This window comes from Eutrema salsugineum, unplaced genomic scaffold, assembly GCF_000478725.1.
Source record: "Eutrema salsugineum unplaced genomic scaffold, Eutsalg1_0 scaffold_5, whole genome shotgun sequence".
Classification (NCBI taxonomy): Eukaryota; Viridiplantae; Streptophyta; class Magnoliopsida; order Brassicales; family Brassicaceae; genus Eutrema; species Eutrema salsugineum.
The window spans coordinates 2035297-2059284 of NW_006256612.1; the positions used below are offsets into that span (position 1 = coordinate 2035297).

A 23988-nucleotide genomic window follows, 5' to 3' on the forward strand; every position below is an offset into this window, starting at 1 on the left:
ATTAATTTTACATGTGAGAAAATATTATGTACATATATGAATCTCTATTATGCACATATATATGTATATATTATATATTACTGATTGTAGCTAGGTTTTTTTTTTTTTGTTGCAAAAATTGTAGCTAGGTTTTAGGACATCGTTTTCGTGAGTATCGTCTATTCTGTGTGCCTCGATGTGAGCCTTTTTTTGCTGAAGGTGAACAACTACCATGAATTCCAATCTTGATCTCTCTGACCATCTTTTGATCCCAAACCTCTTCTCCTGTTTATTTTCCCAAAAAAATGAAAACCAACAGTTATTTTGTGTGTTTTTAGTGAACAATTCTTGTTTATATATAAATCCAGTTGAACCAATCTAAATCAAACAAAACTGTATCCATGAAAACTAATACAAAAAAAATTCAAAAAAGAAGAAGAAATCAAATCATTCAGTTAGACTCTCTGATTTGAAAATCTACGTATATTTTGCTAAACATGGAATTAGAAGTCCAAAAGATTATCAAACTATAACCAAAGTGAATAATATTCAGTTACTATTCAGTTCTTCTATTTTATAAGCCAGAAGCTTTGAACTACAACCAAGCCAAAATCAGATTGGGCATTTAAAATTGCTTCGAATTTGTAAAACTTGCTTGACTTTGGAGATTCGTATTGCACTCGGGCCAATGCAGTGTTTGATAACCCAGAGAACAATAAAAAACTTAAAGTTAGTAAACACAGCAGGACGTTATACATTTTTTCGTTGATCTAGAAATATAATTTCAAAATGTAAGTTTGTACATGCATATATAGAGAGAATAAACTTGTAAATTTCAATATATATTTTTTAATTGTTCCATTTCAATATTCCTTCTATAAATAAAATCCCAGTCTTCTCTGAATTGGTCCAACTTAATTTTTAATTACTTTGGAGAACAAAGTCCACGTTTAGTTCACGTGAAATTAACTTAGACAGCAAAAGCTTTTGTCATTAAACAAAAAAAATCCAAGAATGTTGAACAAGTTCTGTTTGAAATACGAATGGATGTTCCCATATAACGTTGTCCTACTCTTCTCAATATAAAAATACATATGTGAACAAATATTAATTACTTTGTTTCTAATAAGCGTTGAGTATATATACTTGTGGACCCTATCTATCTATTCAACGCTTCAGAACCTATCCGGAACTTGTTGGAGCAGTGAATCGACCTCAAGCTTGGCCATTTTTTCGATCATAGGCAGCTGACACTATGCACATTTTGAAACCTATTCGAGGTTGGAAGATGGATAGTGGAATAACCAAGACTGACCCAAAGTGATTTGACGCCTAAAGCGTAGGATAAAAATGATGTCCTTAATCAAATTTTTTTTTTGCAGCATATTTTTGAATATTTAATTAAAATAATATAAAATATTATTGAAACATAATTTGTTATGTGTTTAAGTTTAAGATCGATTTTTTTAAAACTCAGAATCGATTTTTTGGAGTCCAGAATCGATTTTTTGAAGCCAAAATCGATTTTTTGAAGCCAAAATCAATTTTTTGAAACCCAAAATCGATTTTATAAGCAAGAATCGATTTTTTTTTTTAATATTTGATAGGGACAATGACTCTTATTTATAGGTAATTTTTTCTTCCTATTTTTGGTCTTGGTCGATGTGGGATAAATGTTTTTACACACACTTATAAAAAAATTTTGAGACTTTTTTTGTTGCCCAAAAAATTAGAGTCTTCTGAGCTGCCCTGAAGCCTTTACGGGCCTTAGCTGTGGGCCGGCCCTGGGAATAACAAACATCAAATAGAGGAACTCTTCCCATTGCAAAAAGTGGCACAAAAGATTTACCTTCATCAACCTTATGTAGCCATAAACCATTCAGCATAGCTCAATGAGATTTTTGTGAGTGAGAGAGTCATCCTTTTCTTCATGTTTTTTTTTTACTTGTTGTGTTTTTTGGTGTAACCCTAAGTTTTTGGGAAGGGTCTCTAGAAATTTATATTTTGGGTTCAAAGCTTATTTTTTTATGCTTGTTCTCATGTACCGGTAATCATATATATAAAACTTTAGATGACCAAGAAAAAGATACATAACCGAGAAATCCTAACAGACCGTACAGTAATATACAAATGCATACTTAAAATTTTTGTGTACCTTGTTGTAGTTCTTCTCATGAATGTAAGAGCATGTCCATTGGTGAACAGAGGTTCATCAAAACTGCCTATGAACTCGAGCCGAACTCTTTCTCCAACCCCCACCCAATGGACATGCTCTAATAGTCAACAGTACCTTCTAATTTATGCAACACAACACAAATTAACAAAGGTGTTTTCAAAGACGTTTTGTTTAGTCGCCTTCACAAAATAAGCTAAATCGGTCTACATGTGAAAGTTTATGTTTAGAATCAAACCATTTAAACTCAAAACATGATACGAGACAAGCATTCATCACAGTCACGTACAAATTAAATGAAAGGGAAACACCCACAAGAACACATATATCTAGAACAAAAACGATAGAACCAGAGTTCGAATCAAAAGTCTTAGACCATAAGATAACAGCGTCGTTTTTCTTTTTTCTTTTCGTTATTATTTTCTTTTTTTGGTCTTAGTCTTTTTGCACTTCCCCTTGTTCTCCACACTACGTATCATAGAGTAGAAAAATACAAAGTTGGAGTAATTCAGATTAAATAATGAATTTTAACAAATCAAATCATTATTTTTCTAACAAATTCGAAATTAACGATGCTACACAAAGTCTGGCTTGATCATATTGGCTTTGTTGTTGGAACATAAAGTCTCTGTTTCAGCTGGAGTGTTTAGTTCAATAGTATGTCATGCAGTTGAACGTTGAAACAAATCATAATTTTTCTTTAATGGAAGATTTTAATCTCTTCGATCATGATCAAATATATCTATATATATATATATATATATATTTTTATTTTTTTTTTTTTTTTTTTTTTTTGTGCGCTTGGATCAAGCTTCATTTGAAAACCAGGAGCACTCAGAGTCTCAGAGAGTAGAGAAAACAAGCAATTGTATGAGAGTAGATTAGCCGCATTTTTTAGATAAAAAAACTGTTGGCTTTGATACCGTAACTAACTTCAGCTGCCGGAGAGATTAAACACACAAAGATTGCGGCTAAGATTTCCTTCTTGGACACATATACATGTTGCACACCAAGACTGTGATTTACGCAAAATAATCTTTATATGGATTTCTCTCAAGTGTATTACTGGAAATTACACTTAGAAATGAATCAGACATTATCAAAACAGAGAAACTACCATGCGGGCAGCTTTTACAACAAAACTGCTTTCTTTTTGGGTTCAAGAACTGGAGGGTCTATGTCGATCCCCATGTTAGCTGCAGTTCCTGCAATGATTCTCATAGCGGATTCAATGGTCGTGCAATTCAAATCGGGGAGCTTCTCTGCTGCGATTGTGCGTAGTTGGTCTATTGTTATCATCCCAACTTTATCTTGCTTCGGATCTTTCGATCCCTTCTCAACACCTATTTTCGACAACTTAACAAATGTCACACACCACAAAACTCACAGGAAGAGAGACAAGGAAATAGAGTAGATGCACTCTGTGTAAGTAGAGTCATACGTCACAAAACTACAATTTACATGCTTTTCTTGCCAAATTATTCTAATCTTTGAGTAGAAGCTCAAGTAATGATCTAGCAAAACTCAAGCTATGCAGCTTTCAAGATAAGATTCAAGCAAGCCCCCAAGATCATCATTTCTACAGAGACAGCTCAACTATCAAAATCCACATTCATTGATCATGGTACTCGTCAAAAGATTACCTGCAGCCTTGAGCAACAGAACCGAAGCAGGAGGGGTCTTGAGTATAAATGTGAAGCTCTTATCCTGCAACCATACAAGAAGTAACTCTATGAAATACATCTCATAGAGCTATGTGACTCGAGACACATATAACTATTCAAATGCTTCTCTTATCACAAGTTGAAGCTTTTACAACACTTGCAAAAGTCAAACCAGAAATCAAGATCTTAACCGGTTTTATCTACGATTGTAAGAGAGTGTGAGTTAGGGTAGAAGAAGCAAACTCACATCGAAGACTGTGATTTCAACGGGAATGATATAACCGGCTTTATCTGCGGTTCTGGCATTGTAATCCTTGCAAAAAGCCATAATGTTGACTCCCTTTGAACCAAGTGCTGGACCAACAGGCGGCGCCGGAGTTGCTTTGCCGGCCTCTAGAGCCAGTTTAATAACTCCGACAACTGCGAAATTCTCCAACCCATAAGCCAATCGAGCCCGAAATCAAGAGAATTATAGTATATAAAGAGATGGGTTGTGAAAAAATTGTACCTTTTTTGGCTTTGCCTCCGGGTTTAGGCGGAGCCATGGCGATAACGGTGAGAAATCTCGGTGTTGAGGAGATAAGTTGGGGCTGTCTCTTTCCCAGAAACTGGACGGAAACATTTGCTTTAGAGGATAATTTAGCAGAAAGAGAATGTGAGAGCTTAGATTTGGGATGCAGAGAAGACGAGGTAGAGCTGCAAAGAGTTGATAGAGAAGAAGACGCCATTGATGGAGAGTGAACGAAGAAGGTAGTGAAAGCAGAACGATGAGGGAAAAATCCTATCCACTTTTGAGTTCTCACTTCATGGGCTAAACAAGTGGGCCTACAATTCCAGATCCTGTAAGCCCATCTAAGATTACAAAGATAGTGAAACTCTACCTTGAAAGAAAGCCAATTTTTCAGACTCTCGAACATCTTTGACAAGTCCTCAATGCATTATTAATCCATACAGAAACGGTCCATAATATATGTAGATTCAAAATGAACCGTTGATACTTGAAAATGAAAAGATGTGAAAGTGTAAATTCTCTTTAATGTGAAAGTATGCGACGCACAAAAACCACATTTGATTAGGAATTACCTAAAGCCTAGACTAAGTAATCCTTCAAAAAACAAGGAAAACAACAACAAAAAACTAACCATAGTCAAGTTCAGTATATTACAACAAAAAAACATCTCTAGAATAACCTTTTGTACGCTAGAAAAAAGAAAAAAAAAAACCTCTTTCCATACTTTTATTCAGTAAATACAATTTGGAAACGATTATATATATATATATATATTGTTAAGTCAAAGAAAAAGAAGTTAAATGTGTGGTATATTTTTTTTTAGTAAGATAACGTTGACCAAAAAAAGTTTCTAGTTGTTGTCTCAATGGAAGTATCACATTCATCTCAAAATTAAACAAAAAAAAAATAAAAGTATCGCATTCATGGAAACATCAGCCAGATTTGATTAGACACCGTGTTGTAACTATTTGAACGCATATACACCTTTTTTTTTTTTGGCTTGAGCCGCTTGACCAACAACAAATTATTTATCACCAGGAACAATTGCAATCCAGAATAGAACCAATCATATTCTATAAAATAAGATAAAATCAAGGGCGGCTTCGTTTCAATTGGCAGAAAGTCACAGAGATATAATGGTGAGTTCTAATTATTAAAATATTAACAAGAAACTAAAAAAAAAAAGTCAACTGAATGATTCTTGACTCTTGAGATTGGAATGGAGGGACTTTCTTATGTGGTTCCTCTCGTTTTAACTTTTAAGAAAGAAAGGGTCTACGAGGCTGCATTTTCACGTAAACTAATATTACTCTAATATATACGTTTATATAATAAACATACAAGTTGCCTCAATCAGAGCAACCAATCATGATTCAATATTTCAGAGTTCAAACAATGTGAGCCTAAAAGACTTAACTTTATGTATATAAATCTCAATCTATATAACACCCTTCATCTTCTTCCACAGTTCCACAAGAGTCTCTTCAAGTAAACTACATCACATCTCTCTAATGGAACCCAAAATGCTAAGAACACCGATTCTTGTGGCTATATGTCTAATGCTTATTCTGAACATTTCTGCAGCTGAGACTAAGGTACTTAAATCTTACGCCTAGCTTTCTTATATCTAGATCTGAATCTCTACTCAATCCCTTTCTTTTGGTTCTTATACCAGTTCCTCTATGAGTTTAGTTCTTGCAAGAAGATAAACTTGGTATGCTTTGTTTGATGATTTGAATAGGTTCACATAGTGTACCTGGGTGAGAGGCAACACGATGATCCTGCCTCAGTCACCGAGTCTCATCATCAGATGCTTTGGTCAATCCTCGGAAGGTAATAATTTAACCAACTTTGACCAAAACTCTATCGTCAAGTATCAAGAACAATGAGTAGATTGAGACATGTTTCTTGGACAGTATTTTAGGTCTCTACCGATTAACATCCAAACTTTTAACACTCATTTTTGCTTGTCACATCACAGCAAAGAGGCTGCACATGACTCAATGGTGTATAGTTATCACCATGGCTTCTCAGCTTTCGCAGCCAAGCTTACTGATTCCCAAGTGAATCAACTTTCAGGTACTTACTTATAAGAATAAATACTGTTTCTTGTTTTGGTCTTTTGCAGTGGCTAAATGCAATTCTTGTTTTGTGAAAACAGAGTTACCTGAAGTTGTTCATGTCATACGCGATAGATTCTATGAGTTGCAGACAACTAGGACTTGGGATTACTTAAAACATACCTCAAAGCATCCCAAGAATCTCCTAAACCAAACTAACATGGGAGACAAAGTCATCATCGGCGTCGTTGACTCCGGTTATTTCTCTAAACCGAATCCTTGCCTCTTAAACCATTTCTTAGAAAGTACTCAAGTTTCTTAAACCGTTTTTGTGTTTCAGGGATATGGCCAGAGTCAGAATCATTCAGTGACAATGGTCTTGGACCAATACCAAAACGTTGGAAAGGAAGTTGCGAGTCAAAACAGAGTTTCAACGGCTCAACTGTTTGTAACAGAAAACTGATTGGCGCCAAATACTTCGTGAGTGGCTTACTCGGCGGCGCCGACGAAAGCAACTGGAACACAACGGAGAATCCAGAATACGTCTCTCCTAGAGACTTCAACGGTCATGGAACCCATGTGGCTGCAACCGCTGCTGGCTCATTTGTCCCGGACGCGAGCTACTTAGCTCTCGGGAGAGGAATCGCTAGAGGCGGTGCGCCTCGAGCCCGGGTAGCTATGTACAAGGCTTGTTGGCACTTAACCTCTCTAGGGACAGCGACTTGTTCAGCTGCAGATATGTTGAAAGCAATAGACGAAGCGATACACGATGGTGTAGATGTTTTGTCGATCTCGACATCTTTCTCGATTCCTCTGTTTCCGGAAGTTGACGCTCGAGATGCTATGGCGGTTGGAGCGTTTCACGCGGTCGCGAAGGGGATTCCGGTCGTGTGTTCCGGTGGTAACGCTGGTCCTGCTTCTCAAACCGTTACCAACACGGCTCCTTGGATTATTACCGTTGCTGCGACCACTCAAGATCGGTCTTTTCCCACACTTATTACACTTGGGAACAATGTTACAATTGTGGTAATTAAGCTTTACGATAGTTTTAAAAACAGAGCAAAGATTACTTCTTTCACAAGTTTTACTTAAAAACATTTAATCTTCTTTAAATTTTAGGGTCAAGCATTGTATCAAGGTCCAGATATGGATTTCACCGGTCTGGTTTACCCTGAAGGTCCTGAAGCAAGCAACGAGACATTTTCCGGGTAATTTTTAAGTCTCTAATCTTCTGTATGGTCTCCCGTTTCCATCAAAGCAAGTGCCTTTGTACCTAATGAGACCAAGTCTATTTTTACTTGCAGAGTCTGCGAAGATCTGTCCAAAAACCCAGCTCGTATTATTAAAGAAAAGATTGTCTTGTGTTTCACAAAATCAACGGATTATGGGACCGTGATCCAGGCTGCATCAGATGTATTTAACCTTGATGGCTACGGTGTGATCGTTGCAAGAAATCCAGGATACCAGCTTAATCCATGCGACGGTTTCCCTTGTCTCGCTGTAGATTACGAACTTGGAACTGATATACTCTTCTACATACGTTCCACTAGGTATATTATACATCTGCATTATACATATTTTCATCAACGTTTAACCATTAACCTTAGTATTGATAATGTATATTAAACGGTTGGTTTTGTAGATCACCTGTCGCTAAGATACAACCTACAAGAACATTGGTTGGACTCCCTGTGGCTACAAAGGTCGCGACTTTCTCATCTAGAGGACCTAGTTCGATTTCTCCTGCAATTCTCAAGGTATATTCAGACCTAGCCACATGATTCTCTGTTTCTTAATTCTGATAAATCTATAATTGTAGCATTCTCTGTTTTTGATAAATCCTAAACTCTACTAGATTCTTTGAACATATTATCATTTAGATTTAAGGTATTGTATGTTCTAAATATAAGTGTATACAAGAACTAGGTTCAAGAAAAGCATCAATAAGATTATAGTTTCATATAGTTTACTTGTGACTGAAGTTTCTTATAGTTTCTTTTTGACTAAAACTGAGAACTGATTGTTTTCTCTGATACAGCCTGATATTGCAGCACCTGGAGTGAACATACTCGCGGCTACATCTCCAAACGATACATTCAACGACAGAGGATTCTCTATGAAGTCAGGAACATCGATGTCTACTCCTGTTGTGGCAGGAATCGTAGCACTCCTTAAGTCTTTGCACCCTCATTGGTCTCCTGCCGCTATTAGATCCGCCATTGTCACTACAGCTTGGAGAACCGATCCATCCGGTGAACCTATTTTCGCAGACGGATCAAACCGCAAACTAGCTGATCCATTTGACTACGGAGGAGGCGTTGTGAACTCAGAAAAAGCCGCCAAACCCGGCCTTGTTTACGATATGGGAGTTAAAGATTACGTTCTCTACTTGTGCTCTGTTGGCTACACGGATTCATCTATTAGTAGACTCGTTCGCAAGAAGACAGTTTGTGCAAACCCTAAACCTTCTGTTCTTGATCTTAACTTGCCTTCAATCACAATCCCAAACCTTGGAAAAGAAGTTACTGTCACTAGAACAGTTACCAACGTTGGACCAGTAGGGTCGGTTTATAAGGCTGTGATCGAGGCTCCAATGGGTGTCAACGTGACCGTGACACCGAGGACACTAGTGTTCAATGCTAAGACCAAGAAGCTCTCGTTCAAGGTTCGAGTGTTGACGAACCATAGAGTAAACACTGGCTACTACTTTGGAAGCTTGACATGGACTGACTCTCTTCATAATGTGGTCATCCCTTTGTCTGTTAGAACTCAGATTCTGCAGCGTTATTACGACGAGAACTGATTTCTTTGTTTATTCCTTCTTATTCTGCATTTATTTATTTATTTATGATATTTTTTTTGTTTATTGTGTTGGTTATTGATTTAATTATACGGTTAATGTTGCTATTGAATATTCATCCCATAAAAAAAAAAAGTTTATTATTTCTCAAAAAAAAGTAGCTTATTGCTAAGTTTCTTGGGGAACAAGAAATCAAATTATAGGGGGAATGAATAGAGAACAAAGTAATATCCTCTGCTTCTTCTTCTTCTCTTTTTTTTTGTCTCAAGTAATATCCTCAAAGAAATTATTAATGCTTTATTCGCACAAACACATAAAGATCCTTCATTCATCAGTTCTCATCATAGTAGTTTTGCAGAATCTGTGTTCGCACAGACACAGGAATAGTCACGTTATGCAAAGAGTCTGTCCAAATCAAGCTTCCAAAGAAGAATCCAGTGTTGATTTTGTGTGTGGTCGAGACTCGAACCTTGAAGGACACACTTTTGGTTTTAGAGTTAAACCTTAGCGTCTCCGGAGTCACAACCACTCGAACCCCAAACGGAGGCTCGACAACGACTTTGTAGACCGAATCAACTGGTCCAACGTTAGTGACGGTTCTGGTGAGAGTAACTTCGTCTTTGAGGTTTGGAATCGTGATTGAAGGCAAATTGACATCAAAAACAGAAGGTTTAGGGTTTGAACAGACTGTTACTTTACCAACAAGCTGAGAGATAGATGAGTCGTTGTAACCAGCCGAGCACAAGTAGAGAATATAGTCTTTTGTGCCCATGTCGTATATAAAACCTGGATCTGCAGCTTTCTCTGCATTCACTAGGCCTCCACCGTAATCAAACGGATCAGCTACTTTGCGAGATGACCCTTCTGCAAATATCTGCTCTCCAAATGGATCTGTTCTCCAAGCTACAAAGTAAAGAACTCTTATTCAGATCAGTGTGTTCTTGCTTAAATACCTATGAGACTTCCAGGTTTGTCTTTTGATTGGTTTGTTTCTATATATAGTTGGATGAAAATAAGAACCTGTAGTGACAATAGCTGATCTAAAGGCAGCAGGAGACCAATTAGGATGCAAAGCTTTAAGAAGTGCAACAACTCCTGAAATAACCGGAGCCGCCATTGATGTTCCCGCAAGAATATCAAATCCTTTGGAACTGGATTTCGAATCTGGAGATGTAGAACCTAATATGCTCACCCCTGGTGCCCCTATGTCAGGCTGCATTGCGAGAAAAGAAGAAGTGAAATTTCTTGTGATTCAAAACATCTCATGGGGTAAATAAACAAGCATACCTTTAAAATTGCTGGAGAATTCGAGTTAGGTCCTCTTGATGAGAAAGTTGCCACTTTTGTCCCCACAGGTTGTCCTACGAGTGTTCTTGAAGGTTGTATGTTCACAACAGGTGATCTGCAAACCACAATTCAAGCCAATAAATATTGAAACAGAATCAGTAAGTTGAGTACTTTTATTCGATGTTTCTACTAGGGGAGTGCTACTTATTCATAGTTCTCATACCTAGTGGAGCGTATGTAGAGAAGTATATCGGTTCCGAGCTCGTAATCAATGGCTACACAGGGAAAATCATCTCTACATGGAGTGAGATTGTAACCTGGGTTTCTTGCTATGATCAAGCCAAGACCACCGTCTGCCTTCACATAAGAGGCAGCTCTCGACACAGCAGTGAAAAGTGTTGTTGTTGTGAAACATAACACAACTTTCCCTGCCATTGTACCGTTTGGGTTGAGGTTAAGGCGCTCACAGACACTGAAAAATGTTACATACATAAAGATGTTAGATAATTGACATAAACTGAATTATATATCTTAACAGGAAGTTAGAAATTTTTGATTTTACCCTGTAAAGGTTTCATTGCTGCTCACTGGATTCTCTGGGTAAACCAAACTAGTGAAGCCAAGTTGTGGACCTGTGAATAGTGCTTGACCCTACATTAACAGTTGAAAATTTTCATAATCAGACAATTACAAGATTCGGATTTTGTTTTGCTGATTAAAAAAAAAATCATCTACTCTGCTTCACCAGTATCATGTTGTTGTTCCCAAGTGTAATAGGTGTTGGAAAAGACCGGTCCAGAGTGGTTGCAGCAACTGTTATGACCCAAGGAGCCGTGTTTAAAACAGTCTGAGCCGCTGGTCCAGAGTTCCCACCTGCACAAACAACTATGATGCCCTTTGCCACTGCATGGAACGCTCCAGTAGCAATCCTATCACGCAGATCAGTTTTAGGAAACAGAGGAACTTGAGCGCCAAGAGAGAGTGACAAAACATCAACACCATCATGGATAGCTTCATCCATTGCTTTCAAGATGTCAGAAGATGAACAAGCCACTGTACCTAGCCGTTCCAGATACCAACAAGCCTTGTATATTGCTATGCGTGCTCGCGGTGCACCACCCCTTAAGTTTCCACTAGCGAGTCCCTTGTAGCTTACGTTAGGAACAAATAAACCACCTGCGATAGAGGCAACGTGCGTCCCATGGCCAAGAAAGTCTCTAGCAGATATGTAGTCAGGTGATTCTGTGGAGTTGAATCCTTCGTTTTCAGCAAGAAACCCGTTGATGAAGTACTTAGCTCCTATTAGCTTTCTATTGCAGTTTGTTGCTATGAATTTTTCTCCAAGTACACACTTTCCTTTCCAATGGCTAGGTATTGGTCCAACCCCATTGTCGTTAAATGATTCAGACTCTGGCCACACTCCTATAACCACTCAAAACGGCAAGTCATTGGGGAGCTACAATAAAGGAATCAAAAGAACCTACGATATAATGGAATGGAAAGTACTTAAAACCTGAGTCAATAAAGCCAATGATAACTTGGCCACCCATGTTTGTATCATTTAGGAGATTCTTTGGATTGGCGACAGATAGACCTAAGTAGTCCCAAGTCCGAGTTGTCGCAAGTTCGTAGAAACTATCCGGTATGACATGAACAACTTCACGTGAATCTGTTTCCAAAAGTTGCATCCGAAATGAAGATATTCAGCTGATCTTGCTCAGACAGTCAAAAATAGAAGCGAGAATGTGTGTACCAGCGAGTATCTTGGCTTGTGACTCGGTAAGCTTGGCAGCGAAGCCTGAAAAGCCATGCCGGTAACTATGAACCATTGAATCATGTGCATCCTCTTTACTGTGACACAAGAACAAAACCTTTGGTAAAGCTCATAATGGAGGTTGAATAATAATCAAGTAAAGCTGTGTACCTGCCAAGAACTGACGACAAAATTTGGTGATGAGATTCTGTGACAAAGTCTGGATCATCATGTTGCTTTTCACCAAGATAAACTATATGAACCTATTCACAACACAACCCAAATTTAAGTAATAAACTATTATTGGTTTCTCCATTTTTGCTGTCTTATAAAAAAAAGATCAGTCTTACCTTGCTCTTAGCATCAGCTCGTGAGACATTCAAAACTATAATCAGACTTATCACCAAGAGAAGTGAAGCTCTGTAATTCCTCATCCCAAGCAAAGAAGAGTGTTTCATTAATTTTCAATCTACTTGAAATAAGTTGAGGAAGCAACAGCATTTTTATAGAATAGATGTCTTCTCTTCCAAGAATGTTTTACATAAGTCACACAGAAAATAGTGTTTCATTTTTTTTTTCAATCACCTTGGAAACGACTTTTGAGGATGTAAACGCAGCTTCAATAAAGAAACGTGTCTAAGTTTTCATGGGACTAAATAACAACTTGTGGAGATTGAGACGAAAATACAAGAAGCTGAAACGTCTTGGTCAATCTCAATTATTCTTTGTGTGGCTAAGGCCAATAATGTTTCGTTTTAATGGAATTTTCAACAAATGTGAAGAAGATAGTAATGTTTGGATTGGAAGAAACGTGATTGATCAACAAAGGAAAATTAATAAGTTTAAGATAGTGACCGAACCTCAAAACTGATTCGAAAATATCTCTTTAGTACCAGGAGAGAATTCGCCGTAACGACAATGTCTAGGCAGCGAGTAGGTTTTATAACTTTTGAGAGATTAGTGTCATCTATTAATTGCAGAGATTTATTTAGCTTCTGTGAAAACATTTTCGCAAAACGAAAATGATCAATGGATTTTCTGATAAAGAGTATCAGAGCATCTGAAAATTTGCCAATGAAAGGCAAAAACTAAAAGTAGAAGGATGTGAGTAGGGTGTCAAACGGCTAACTGAACAAAACTAAAATAGTTCAAGAAAATAAAAAACTACTATTTCGTATATCTTATTTTATGAGAATTTGGGAGTATGAAAGACGTTGGCCTGCAAGCTGGCCCGCTAAAACCACTGGTCTGCGTCCATCTAGGAACATGTACTACTATAGTTTACGTATTTCATTTTGATGTTCTCAAATTCAAATGTAATAGGTACGGCAAAAGAGCCGATTTAGAATAGTTATAGCCACTATAATGATTAAGAGTTAAATGGAGTGGATTAGCCTGTTTTAGCTCTGATTGGAATTCTTTTATGTTCATAGAGGATTTTTATTAACCTATTCATGGTGAAGAAGTGTTTGATTATTCACTATGTTAGTTGCGGATTAGGGGGGTTCAAGTATTTCCATTATGTTTTAAATCATGGTTCACCATATGTGGATGCCGTGAGTGACAAAAAAAAAATTCTGAACTTTCATAAATCCAAAATTTGAACTTGCTATATAATAAAAGAAAAATTGAAATTTTATAACCCCATTAAAAGGACTCTTGCAAAATTATAATGAGTCATCTTTGCTCATTATTAAATTGTTCTTTCGGTTACCAATTAGTCCAAATTTGTCATCACTCGACCGTCGCCGGTTCACGAACATGCAATCCACTTTTTTGGATTTCGAATTGTGACCTGCATGATTGCCCACTCTTTCGTGTATTTAGTCAATTGACTATAATACCCTTCTCTCCCAGTACTAGAACCATTATTTTACCAAAATCTCATGATGAAATTATCCAACGCGATTCTCATCTTATTTCGTATCGATTTGACATCCTTCGTGATTCTATGTTCCCTCTTTCATATGGCAGACGAATTATTCAAATGTCACTGTTTGTTTGTTTTTATTAATTTTTTAGAGTTTCTTCATATTGTAACATTAGAAAATACTAATTAAATTGATTGAATATGTGTTTTGTTGCAGTTATATATTCGAAGATATATAGTATATTATTGGTGGTAAAAAATATCAAAACTGAAACCAAACAAAAATGCTGGTGGGTGTATAAGTCTCATGTGGGTTCCATGAACTATCGTCACTAATATTGGTTTCTTTACTTATGATCATATTACGTTAACGAATGATAAAAATCTGAAAAGAAAAAAATAAATGGAAATAAGATCTATAAAAAAATGGACATAAGATCGGCGAAATAAAAGTTTATTTTCTTTCAATTCGGAAAAAAAGAAATCACTTGTTTGTCAACAAGCTTAATCTTTTGTTGTAATATTATTATTTTTTAAAGAAGATATGGCTTGATAAAATTGGGCAAAAAACTCCTTGTCCCTTGATGATAAGATTCATTAATCAATGTTGATGATAGTATTCATTAATCAATGTTGAAGACAATGCCCATGTCCATTGAATAATATATCTAACTAACATAATATGTTAAATACAATTTGCAATCAACCGTCTTTCTTACATGTTCCTTTGGTTCAAAGTTATGTACCTTAGCCGAAATGAGTATGAAACTTTGTAATATAGTATTAATGTGCTTCTCTGTAGATTCAACCCATACTCCCGTTATATCGATGGGTAATGGTACTAATCATTGTAATTTATTAATTTAATGAAGTTTGGTCTAAAGTTAAAGATTTAAAAAAGTTGAGAAACATACAATTATTATACATATTAGTCTTTGCATCAAAACCTTGATCTATTATCTGAAGACTAATAACGTCGAGCCCCTCAAACTAATCTCACGCTCAGATTTTGTCTCCTAGTACAACTTATTTTAGCTAAGAAAAAAAGTGGTTTAAGAATTAAGATCCACAACACTAAGCAACGTTATGGACAATTTATTTATTTGTGTATATATATACGCAAACATAAAGTGTATAGTATGGTAAGATTTTATACGAATATAAGAGGAAAAAATGAAATTTAGATCACATAGATGAGAAAAAAAGACAATTGTCACCTCACTAGAGATCCGAAAGGACCCATTAAATCTGGGGCTAAGTTTGATTTTGTACCTATATTTTATTTGTCCCGTGAATCAATAGAAATTTCGATATATTTTCTGACAATTAATCAGAATTTCAACATTGGGAGCGAGAAGTTTAGTTTAGGTAAACTCGTAATCGTACCATTGAGGAAGGATGATCATAAATTAGAAGAATTTTATACTCCTCTGTTTTATAATAAGTGTTGTTTTAGATTTCATTTTTTGTTTAAAAAAAGTGTCATGCATTTTTAACGTAACTTTCTACTTTTATTTCCTGTTTATAAAAGTATATTAATTAGGAATATATTTATATATTTTATTAATTTCTTAATCTGTGTGAAATGTGTCAGAATGACCGGAAAGAATATATAAAAGTTGCTCAACTCTCTCCATATGAATGTCATATCAGTATTTAAGAGTTGATATGAGAATGACATATGTCATATTTTTTAATTTAAAATTACAGTTTTTAAATAAAATTAATTAAAAAATTTTAATATTAAGCACTACAAAATGAAAGGTTTTTTCTATTAGTTGATTCTTAAATAATATTTATATAAATATTAAATGAGAATTTATGTTATAATTAATTAAAATTGTTGTTTTTTTAATAAACTCTTCATTTCTAATGATATTATATTTTAAATTAATTGATTTATAATAATATATTAACACATAACAAATGATGATCATATTTTTTTTAGGAAAATAAAAATATATAAATTTGAAATAGTTTAAAAAAAATCGCATTTAAAATTATATTTAAAAAACAAAATAATTAATAAATTTTAATATTAAATTTTAAACCACTTCAAAAAATGTATTAATTTCTTATTAAATAACATTTATGTAGATATTAACAAGAATTTATGTTATAATTACTTAAAATATTGATAGTTTTTTGTATAAACTCTAGATTTTTTTAATGAGATTTTATTTTAAGTTGTTTGATTTATATTAATATACTAACACATAACAAATAATGATTTTTATTTTTATAGGAAAATACAAAAATATATAAATTTGAAATAGTTGAAGAAAAAACCCGCATATTACGTACAGGTATTCATCTGGTTTGTTTTTTAATAGTTCTTATTAAATTTGTATTATATAGTTGTTTTTATTTTTGTAGGTTCAATCCTTGGCTCTCCTACGTCTATGGTTATTGGTTATCTCGGCAGCACATTTTTCAATTTACTTTGTGTTTTCGAGAGCTTCATTCTCAAGTTTTTGTATCCATCATTTATTTTCTGCATTTCTGTACTTTATTCGAACAATAGTTTCTTGTTTCTTGATTTTTTGGTTCTAGAAATATATTCGTTATTAGCTTGTTTTTAACTTCAGAGATATATTTTATTTTCTCTGGCTATTGTATTTTTTTCTGTTGTTGATTCAATAAATTTTAATCAGTATATTAAAAAATATATAATTATAGTTTTAGAATCTCTCAATATAACTTTTGATAGAAACAACTGTTAAATCTCTTGGTAGTCAAAGTTGCTTAAAATATAAAATAGACAGAATTTAAAATTGATTTTTTTTGTTAGAAATTACCAAACATGATTATTTTTTTTTCTTTTGTGAAAATTGTCAGAGATATATTTACGTGGTAAGAAGAAAAAGGTATAAGATATGCAAAATAATATAAACACATTATAATACACATTAAATTTATCATTTATGTAAAGTAATTGAGTAATTGCAATAAAGGGTAATAGATGTTAGCAAAATTAAGAGACACCTTTTGAGTGTAGGTCCCATAGAACTATTCACCATAAAAAGACTATATCACCCTTATTCTCCAAAGTTTTGCTATCACAGTTATCACGATAATTTTTTAATTATTATCAATGAATATTCTAAATAAATTACTGTTAATATACATATTATGTTGATATTATTGTTAATATTTTATATAAATTATGTATTAATATAAATATTGTCGTTATATTATTGTTAACGTGCTATATTTCTCGATTATTAGTGTTAATATTTTATATTTAACAAATATTATTGTTAATATGTTAATATTTTATTACAAAATTTTGAAATTATCACGTTATAATTATCTGATAGATTTGTTACCATTTATAATTATCATATATATTTGTTAACATGTTAATATATTATATGATAACAAAGTTAACACAAATTTATAGCGATAACTTTTATATTTAACACAAACTTTCATATTTATAGCGATACATGTTAATATTTTACTACAAAATTTTGAAATTATCACGTTATAATTATCTGATATATTTGTTACTACTTATAATTATCATATATATTTGTTAACATGTTAGTATATTATATGATAACAAAGTTAACACAAATTTATAGCGATAACTTTCATATATTTTATGTTAATTAAATAGTTATCCAATAATAAAAAATATCTTCTCTTAGATGAATAGTATCAGCGATGATGAACAGTATCTACAGTAATGTCATGTGCAAAAGAAAAGACTAATGACAATTTATTTAAATAAGTAAAGTTAAAAGGATAGTAATGGATAAAACAAAAAAATTTCTTTCTTATTTACCTAATTATTAATTTATGAATACTATATATATAATTTTTTAATTAACCATTGATATAGAATAAATTCACTCAAAGTAATTTCGTGAAGATAAGTTACAAGTTGCAACATAACCGTTGAAGAGAATCTAGAAATCACAAATAAAACAATTGGTGTTGGAGAATTAAGGGGCAAATTTGGAAGTTAGCATTCTGTCTTGTGACAGAACAGTGAATCTGAGACGCACGCGACTCATTTCGCCACCAAATAATGAGTTTTGATTCAAAAGCACAGATTTGAAAAAAAAGGATACTAAATTTTAGTGAAAAAGATATAACGGAAAAGAAAGATTTTCCTTTTCTTGTTTCTGTAAAATGAAATTTAGTCTACTGCAAAATAGGGAGTGGTGAAAATGATAAAAAAGGAAAAGAAAAGTAGGAATCAATTACAGACATTATTGGGTTTTCTTTTCTTTTCCTTTTTCCTCTTCCGAGAGAAGACGATGATGTCGTTGAGTTAAGCTGTTGTTTTCTCTCGACAACCTTAAAAAGAAAGGAAGAAGCTTTCTCTCTTCTCTTGAGAGTTTTTGAAAGAAACGTTTTTTTTTTGTATAAAATAAAATAAAAATGGGAGTGGGAAGACATCAGAAATCTGCAACTTCTGGTGTTTCAGCGAGATGGGTTTTTCTTCTCTGCATTTCTAGCTTCGTTCTTGGTGTTCTTGTCGTTAACAGGTTCTTTGATTCTCTCTCTCTTTCTCTCTCTCCATCTTTTCGATTCATCAATGCTAAATAATGCTCGGAATCTTGTCTTGTTTCCATGAGAACCAGAATCTTTTTTAGTTCATCTGTTCCTGTTGATAAAATTTAGGAGATTTCGTTTAGATGTAGCAACAAATTTCAAAATTTTCTCTTTTATTGTATGTCCGGTCTCCACATTGGTGAATCTGGAACATTCTGATGCAGAATTTTGAATAAAGTTGGTTACTCTATGTTTTTCTGGTTTGGGTTCTGCTTTTGACTAGCTTTGGTTCTCAAAGTGACCTTTAAATGTTTCTGTGCCTAGAAGCTTGATCCTTTGTCAGAATTAGGCAATCTCAGAAGATAAATCAAGCTCAAATGTTAATTAGCTTTAGCGATCGAATTAGTGATGGTTACAGTTGCTGTGTTAGCTTATAATCTTACACCTTTTCTTTCTTTAGGATATTAGCAACTTCTGAGACCATAGATGGCAATGAGAGAGCTTCATTTGAGCAGAATGATCAAGCTAGTTCACTTCATCCTCTTGTTGATTGCGAGAGCAAGGCAAGTAACAAATGAGACAACCTTTTGTACCAAAATTTCTCCACTTAATCTATTCTTGACATGAATGAATCTTCTGTCCAGGAAGGAGACATTCTATCTCGAGTTTCGCATACTCATGATGTTATCAAGTAAAGTGCCTTTTTTGTTCTTACTGAAACATGTTATAATCTTAGAGATGGCTTTATGCAGTAACATTAATTGATTATCCATTCGTTTACAGGACATTAGACAAGACAATTTCATCGCTTGAAGTAGAACTAGCCACAGCTCGAGCAGCAAGATCTGACGGTAGAGATGGATCTCCAGCTGTTTCAAAATCCATAGACGCAGACCAATCGAATCAACGGCCTCGGATGTTCTTTGTGATGGGAATCATGACTGCTTTCAGTAGCAGAAAACGAAGAGACTCGATAAGAGGAACCTGGCTTCCTAAAGGTTCCTCAAGAACAAACCTAGCTCTTCTTTCACCATAGCCAGATGTAACAAAAGTGTTTAAAGATTGTTGCTTTGTTCATTCTTTTGCAGGGGATGAGTTGAAAAGGCTAGAGACAGAGAAAGGAATCATAATGCGATTTGTCATTGGTCACAGGTAGAGAACTTGAACCTGTCTTTAGTTTCAAACATTGAGTTAAATTGACTGTTATTTGATTTATCAAATCCTTTCTAGTAGTTCTCTTTCTGGAGGAGTCTTGGATCACACCATTGAAGCTGAAGAAGAACAACACAAGGACTTTTTTCGCCTGGTAAAATTCGCTCTCCCTAATGTGCTTATATTCCTATATTTTCTTCTCTGTTTGATGATCCAAAGTTAAATGTTGCAGAATCACATAGAAGGCTATCATGAATTGTCATCTAAAACCCAAATATACTTCTCATCTGCTGTTGCAAAATGGGATGCAGACTTCTACATTAAAGTGGATGATGATGTTCACGTAAATCTCGGTCAGTTTACATGAAGCATTCATGTCTTTCAAAAGCATCTCTATCCAAGAAAAGTTTAATCAAACTTTAGTTATAATCCAGGAATGCTTGGTTCTACATTGGCTCGCCACAGATCAAAACCGCGGGTGTACATTGGTTGCATGAAGTCTGGACCTGTCCTTGCTCAAAAGTAAGCAACAAAGTCTTGTCACAAGCTCATGTTCTTTTACACAGATCTTTGACGTGTTTTGTGTTGCAGAGGAGTCAAATACCATGAGCCAGAATATTGGAAGTTTGGTGAAGACGGAAACAAGTACTTCAGACACGCTACTGGACAAATCTATGCCATCTCCAAAGATTTAGCAACTTATATCTCAGTAAACCGGTGAGTTCTCTCGCCTCTGGTTTCTTTACAATACATCCATCATCTCCTATTCTCAAATCCCAACTCACACAATCTCACTTATCTTTTCAGGCAACTACTTCACAAATATGCCAATGAAGATGTCTCGTTAGGATCTTGGTTTATTGGTCTCGATGTTGAACATATCGATGATAGAAGCCTCTGCTGTGGAACACCCTTGGGTAAGAACATAAAACCTGGCTATTTCCCCATTGCACACAACACATCAAATAACCAATTCAGATTCAAGAATTGAAACGACAACTTCTGTGTGTGTGTGTGTGTGAGAGAGCAGATTGTGAGTGGAAGGGTCAAGCAGGGAACCCTTGCGCAGCATCTTTCGACTGGAGCTGCAGCGGACTCTGCAAATCTGTGGAAAGAATGCTTGAAATACATCAACGATGCGGAGAAGACGAAGGAGCAATCTGGCACACCAGTTTCTAAAGCTATAAAAAGCTCTTTGACCAAGTAATGTATAGTTTCAGGTTCCTTCTTGATGGATGATTAGTATAAGTTATGGTTATGATTATGATGTGACGTTCATGTATACCATTAGAGGGATCGTCTAAAGCCCCAATTTTTGCCTCCTAAATCATAAACTGTTAATGAAAGATTCTTTCAAAGTTTGGTTCTTTCGTTTTTTAGATGATACGAGGAATCGATATTTGCTTATAGAGAATCAGAAAAGAAGCAAAAAACTCTTTTTTAATATTTACATATTTAAGAATTAGAAAAGAAAACACGAGCAATTAGCCATAAACCGCAACACAGATGAACCAGTCACCAAGAACTGAATTTTCCCAAAATTTGTATTCACATTAAAGGAATCGAACAAAAAAAAAGGAAAAAAAGAAAAAAAGACTCTGCAAAATCTTGTTTTCTTGGTTGAATCAAGAACGAACAATGGTCTCGAAGCAATGAATTCCGTCGAGTTCTAAAGCAAACCGTGGTTGCTTCGTCGCCGAATTTGCAGCTTTTTCATCTTTCTTGAGGGAAGACGCGGTTTGACCGCCGCCGCCGCCGGAAGAAGCAGAATTCTTGCGTTCAGAGCGGTTGCAGACATAAGACAAGGAGGAATCAGCCGTGACTTTTATTCCCATAATCTCTGCACACATGGCGTCGAAGGCACTGAACATTGAATTCATTATCACGAGAGTTGAGAGAGAGAGAGATTGAAATTCGAGAACTTGGAAGAAGATCTTTGTTGGGTTTTTTATGAAGAAGAAAAAAGGTTTCTTTTGTTTTGTTTTTTATATTCTGAGTTTATAAAGACGCGACGAAACTTGGCCGTGTTGGATAAGGAAAGCGAAGAATCCGAGTAGGATCCGAATTAGTCCAAAATTGAAATTTTCCATTTATTCTTTGTTTTTTTTTTAAATATCGCGTTAAACTATTTTCTCAATTGGTTTTGCGTGAGACTTGGAAAATTTAACAAGAGACGACCTTTAGAATTTTTTAGGTAGGACTTTGTTGATGAACCTAATTTATCATACAATTAATTAATGGTAACCCTTGAAACCTTATTATAGAAGAGGAATGGAACAGGTTTGTGTTGTATGTGATTAATTATGTATTTATGTCTTGTATGATTTTATCATGATAGATAATACCTTTAACAAAAACAAATATTTTATATAATTATCGTTCGAGTATGTATTGATTGGAGTTAAACAATCATTTTTTTTATTCATGGTTCTTTCTTTTGGTTCCCTTCAGAACAACTGTTTGGTTTGTTTTGGTGTTTATTGCGTCATTTTTTTGGGTAAAAGTTAGGTCACTTGTTCGGCAGACATAAGCAAAAGAAAAATTAGGTCATATATTTCATTTGAAGAAAAAATAAGAAAGTTTACTTGGAGCCTCAAAAGACAAGGTATACCAACATATCTATATATATATATATATATATATATATAAGAGAATATGTTCTCTTCTCATAATGCTACATCATCATCTCAAATTCTAAAATTGTAACACATCATCATCAACACATTTGTTCATTTTAAATTTTTTATACAATTTATTTTATTTCAGAAACTTGAATGACATCTCTTCAGAAATAATAGCTTATATGTTGATGCATTTCTTCATTATTATTTAAAAATGATCTATTTTATTGTATATAACTAGATAGATATGGATACTAAATAAAAAAAATTGAAAATAGCCGGATTTGGATCAAGGTTTACCAAATCCAAGAAATAAATTCTCAGATCCAAATTTTATAATATCCTCGAATATCTAAATTCGTTTTAAAACAATTTGAAAACACAAAAATATAACAAAAACATAAATTTTAAGAAAAAATAGAATATTAAATGATAAAATTAAATATATGTTAACGGAAATTTCAAGAAGCTTGAATGACAACTCTAATCTTATAATGTGAGAATGAATATTATGTGAAGCAACAATTGCTTCACATAATATTCATTCTCACATTATAAGGTTAAACAGTAAATATTAGGTTGAATATTAGGTTGAACATGACATTGAAAATGGCTATATAGAAAAAAGAAAAACTTGAGAAAGATAGAAATTTAAACCGGTCAAATATGTTGTATGTGTTCCAATATGTTGTATTGATGAGAGAAAGGGAACATAAGCAAGAGAGGAAGAGAAAAAAGGATGTAGAGAAAGAGATATATCTAAAGAACATGTTAGAAAATCGAGATATTTCAAATAATTGATTGATTAACTACATAGTTTTTCCCGCAAAATGATTTGACACTAATGCAACTATAAAAAAAATGTATATTCAGAAATCATAATCTTACATAAATATAAAAATATCTACAAACCAAATTCGAATTAAAGTTTTAATTGATATATTATTTGACTGTTTTCTAAATTTTGTATATAGAACCATTAAATACTATAAATATTAAAATTAAAACTTTGCAAAGAAATTGAAATGCAAAATCCAGTGACAAAAATTGTTATTGTCAAGTTTTCTCTTAAATATGTCGACAAACGCAACATAAAATTCCGCACAAAACGCGGATCAGCCTCTAGTAGACTTAAATAAAACTCAACATTAAAAATTAAACATGCTTTTGAATTTAAACATGCTTCGAAATTTATTGGCCTGACGAATATATTTAGCATAATACACTATTTAGGTTTTTAAATTAGTAAAATACACTGTTTTTTTTAAAACTACACTTTTATATATGTAAAAATAATTTTTGAACAAAATTAATTACAAATTTATATTTAATAAATAAAAAAAATCAAAAAATTAACATTATGATTTTTCTGTTTGAAATAAAGATATCTAGTTATTTTAAATTTTAAATTTATAATTGCATAAATCTTTCAAATATTTTAAAATGTATCTCTACAAAAAAATTTTTTTATTAGTTCATCAACAATTCAGTTTTCAAAAAAACCAGAGCAAAAAAAATAAAATAAAGCAACATGTTGTTTGGTTCAGAGCATTTGCGGTTAGTAAATATGTGGTTTTTGAGTTGTATAATGCTGGTTTTTTTAGACTAACTA

The 23988-nt window shown here is 33.9% G+C and overlaps 5 protein-coding genes across 6 annotated transcripts; 2 read left to right on the forward strand and 3 right to left on the reverse strand.

The window, feature by feature from the left end:
• Positions 1-3117: 3117 nt before the first annotated feature.
• On the reverse strand, positions 3118-4587 carry LOC18991749 (50S ribosomal protein L11, chloroplastic). Its single transcript, XM_006415071.2, has 4 exons — positions 4325-4587; positions 4064-4236; positions 3796-3859; positions 3118-3495 (listed from the first exon to the last, which is right to left on the reverse strand). Exons 1-4 carry the CDS (start codon positions 4542-4544, stop codon positions 3284-3286), a joined length of 669 nt encoding a protein of 222 aa, XP_006415134.1. The 5' UTR covers positions 4545-4587; the 3' UTR covers positions 3118-3283.
• Positions 4588-5730: 1143 nt separating this feature from the next.
• On the forward strand, positions 5731-9299 carry LOC18991750 (subtilisin-like protease SBT3.2). The gene is made up of 9 exons (XM_006415072.2): positions 5731-5922; positions 6069-6160; positions 6309-6406; positions 6489-6644; positions 6728-7413; positions 7507-7595; positions 7692-7937; positions 8030-8144; positions 8426-9299. Exons 1-9 carry the CDS (start codon positions 5839-5841, stop codon positions 9188-9190), a joined length of 2331 nt encoding a protein of 776 aa, XP_006415135.1. The 5' UTR covers positions 5731-5838; the 3' UTR covers positions 9191-9299.
• Positions 9300-9314: 15 nt separating this feature from the next.
• On the reverse strand, positions 9315-12829 carry LOC18991751 (subtilisin-like protease SBT3.5). Its single transcript, XM_006415073.2, has 10 exons — positions 12578-12829; positions 12399-12490; positions 12228-12325; positions 11988-12143; positions 11220-11896; positions 11037-11125; positions 10698-10946; positions 10475-10589; positions 10208-10400; positions 9315-10090 (listed from the first exon to the last, which is right to left on the reverse strand). Exons 1-10 carry the CDS (start codon positions 12683-12685, stop codon positions 9519-9521), a joined length of 2349 nt encoding a protein of 782 aa, XP_006415136.1. The 5' UTR covers positions 12686-12829; the 3' UTR covers positions 9315-9518.
• A 5443-nt stretch (positions 12830-18272) lies between these two features.
• On the forward strand, positions 18273-21082 carry LOC18991752 (beta-1,6-galactosyltransferase GALT31A). Of its 2 annotated transcripts, none has more exons than XM_024152420.1 (11): positions 18273-18596; positions 19064-19166; positions 19248-19294; positions 19387-19601; positions 19692-19755; positions 19834-19909; positions 19988-20108; positions 20190-20277; positions 20347-20472; positions 20563-20672; positions 20786-21082. In XM_024152420.1, the coding sequence occupies exons 1-11, from the start codon at positions 18490-18492 to the stop codon at positions 20932-20934; spliced, it is 1206 nt and encodes a 401-aa protein (XP_024008188.1). In that variant the 5' UTR covers positions 18273-18489; the 3' UTR covers positions 20935-21082. The 2 variants fall into 2 exon arrangements, with proteins under 2 accessions (XP_024008188.1, XP_006415137.1); XM_006415074.2 differs by having other exon boundaries at positions 19837-19909.
• Positions 21083-21150: 68 nt separating this feature from the next.
• LOC18991753 lies at positions 21151-21722 on the reverse strand. The gene has a single exon (XM_006415075.2). The coding sequence runs from the start codon at positions 21633-21635 to the stop codon at positions 21381-21383; it is 255 nt and encodes an 84-aa protein (XP_006415138.1). The 5' UTR covers positions 21636-21722; the 3' UTR covers positions 21151-21380.
• Between the last annotated feature and the right edge of the window lie 2266 nt (positions 21723-23988).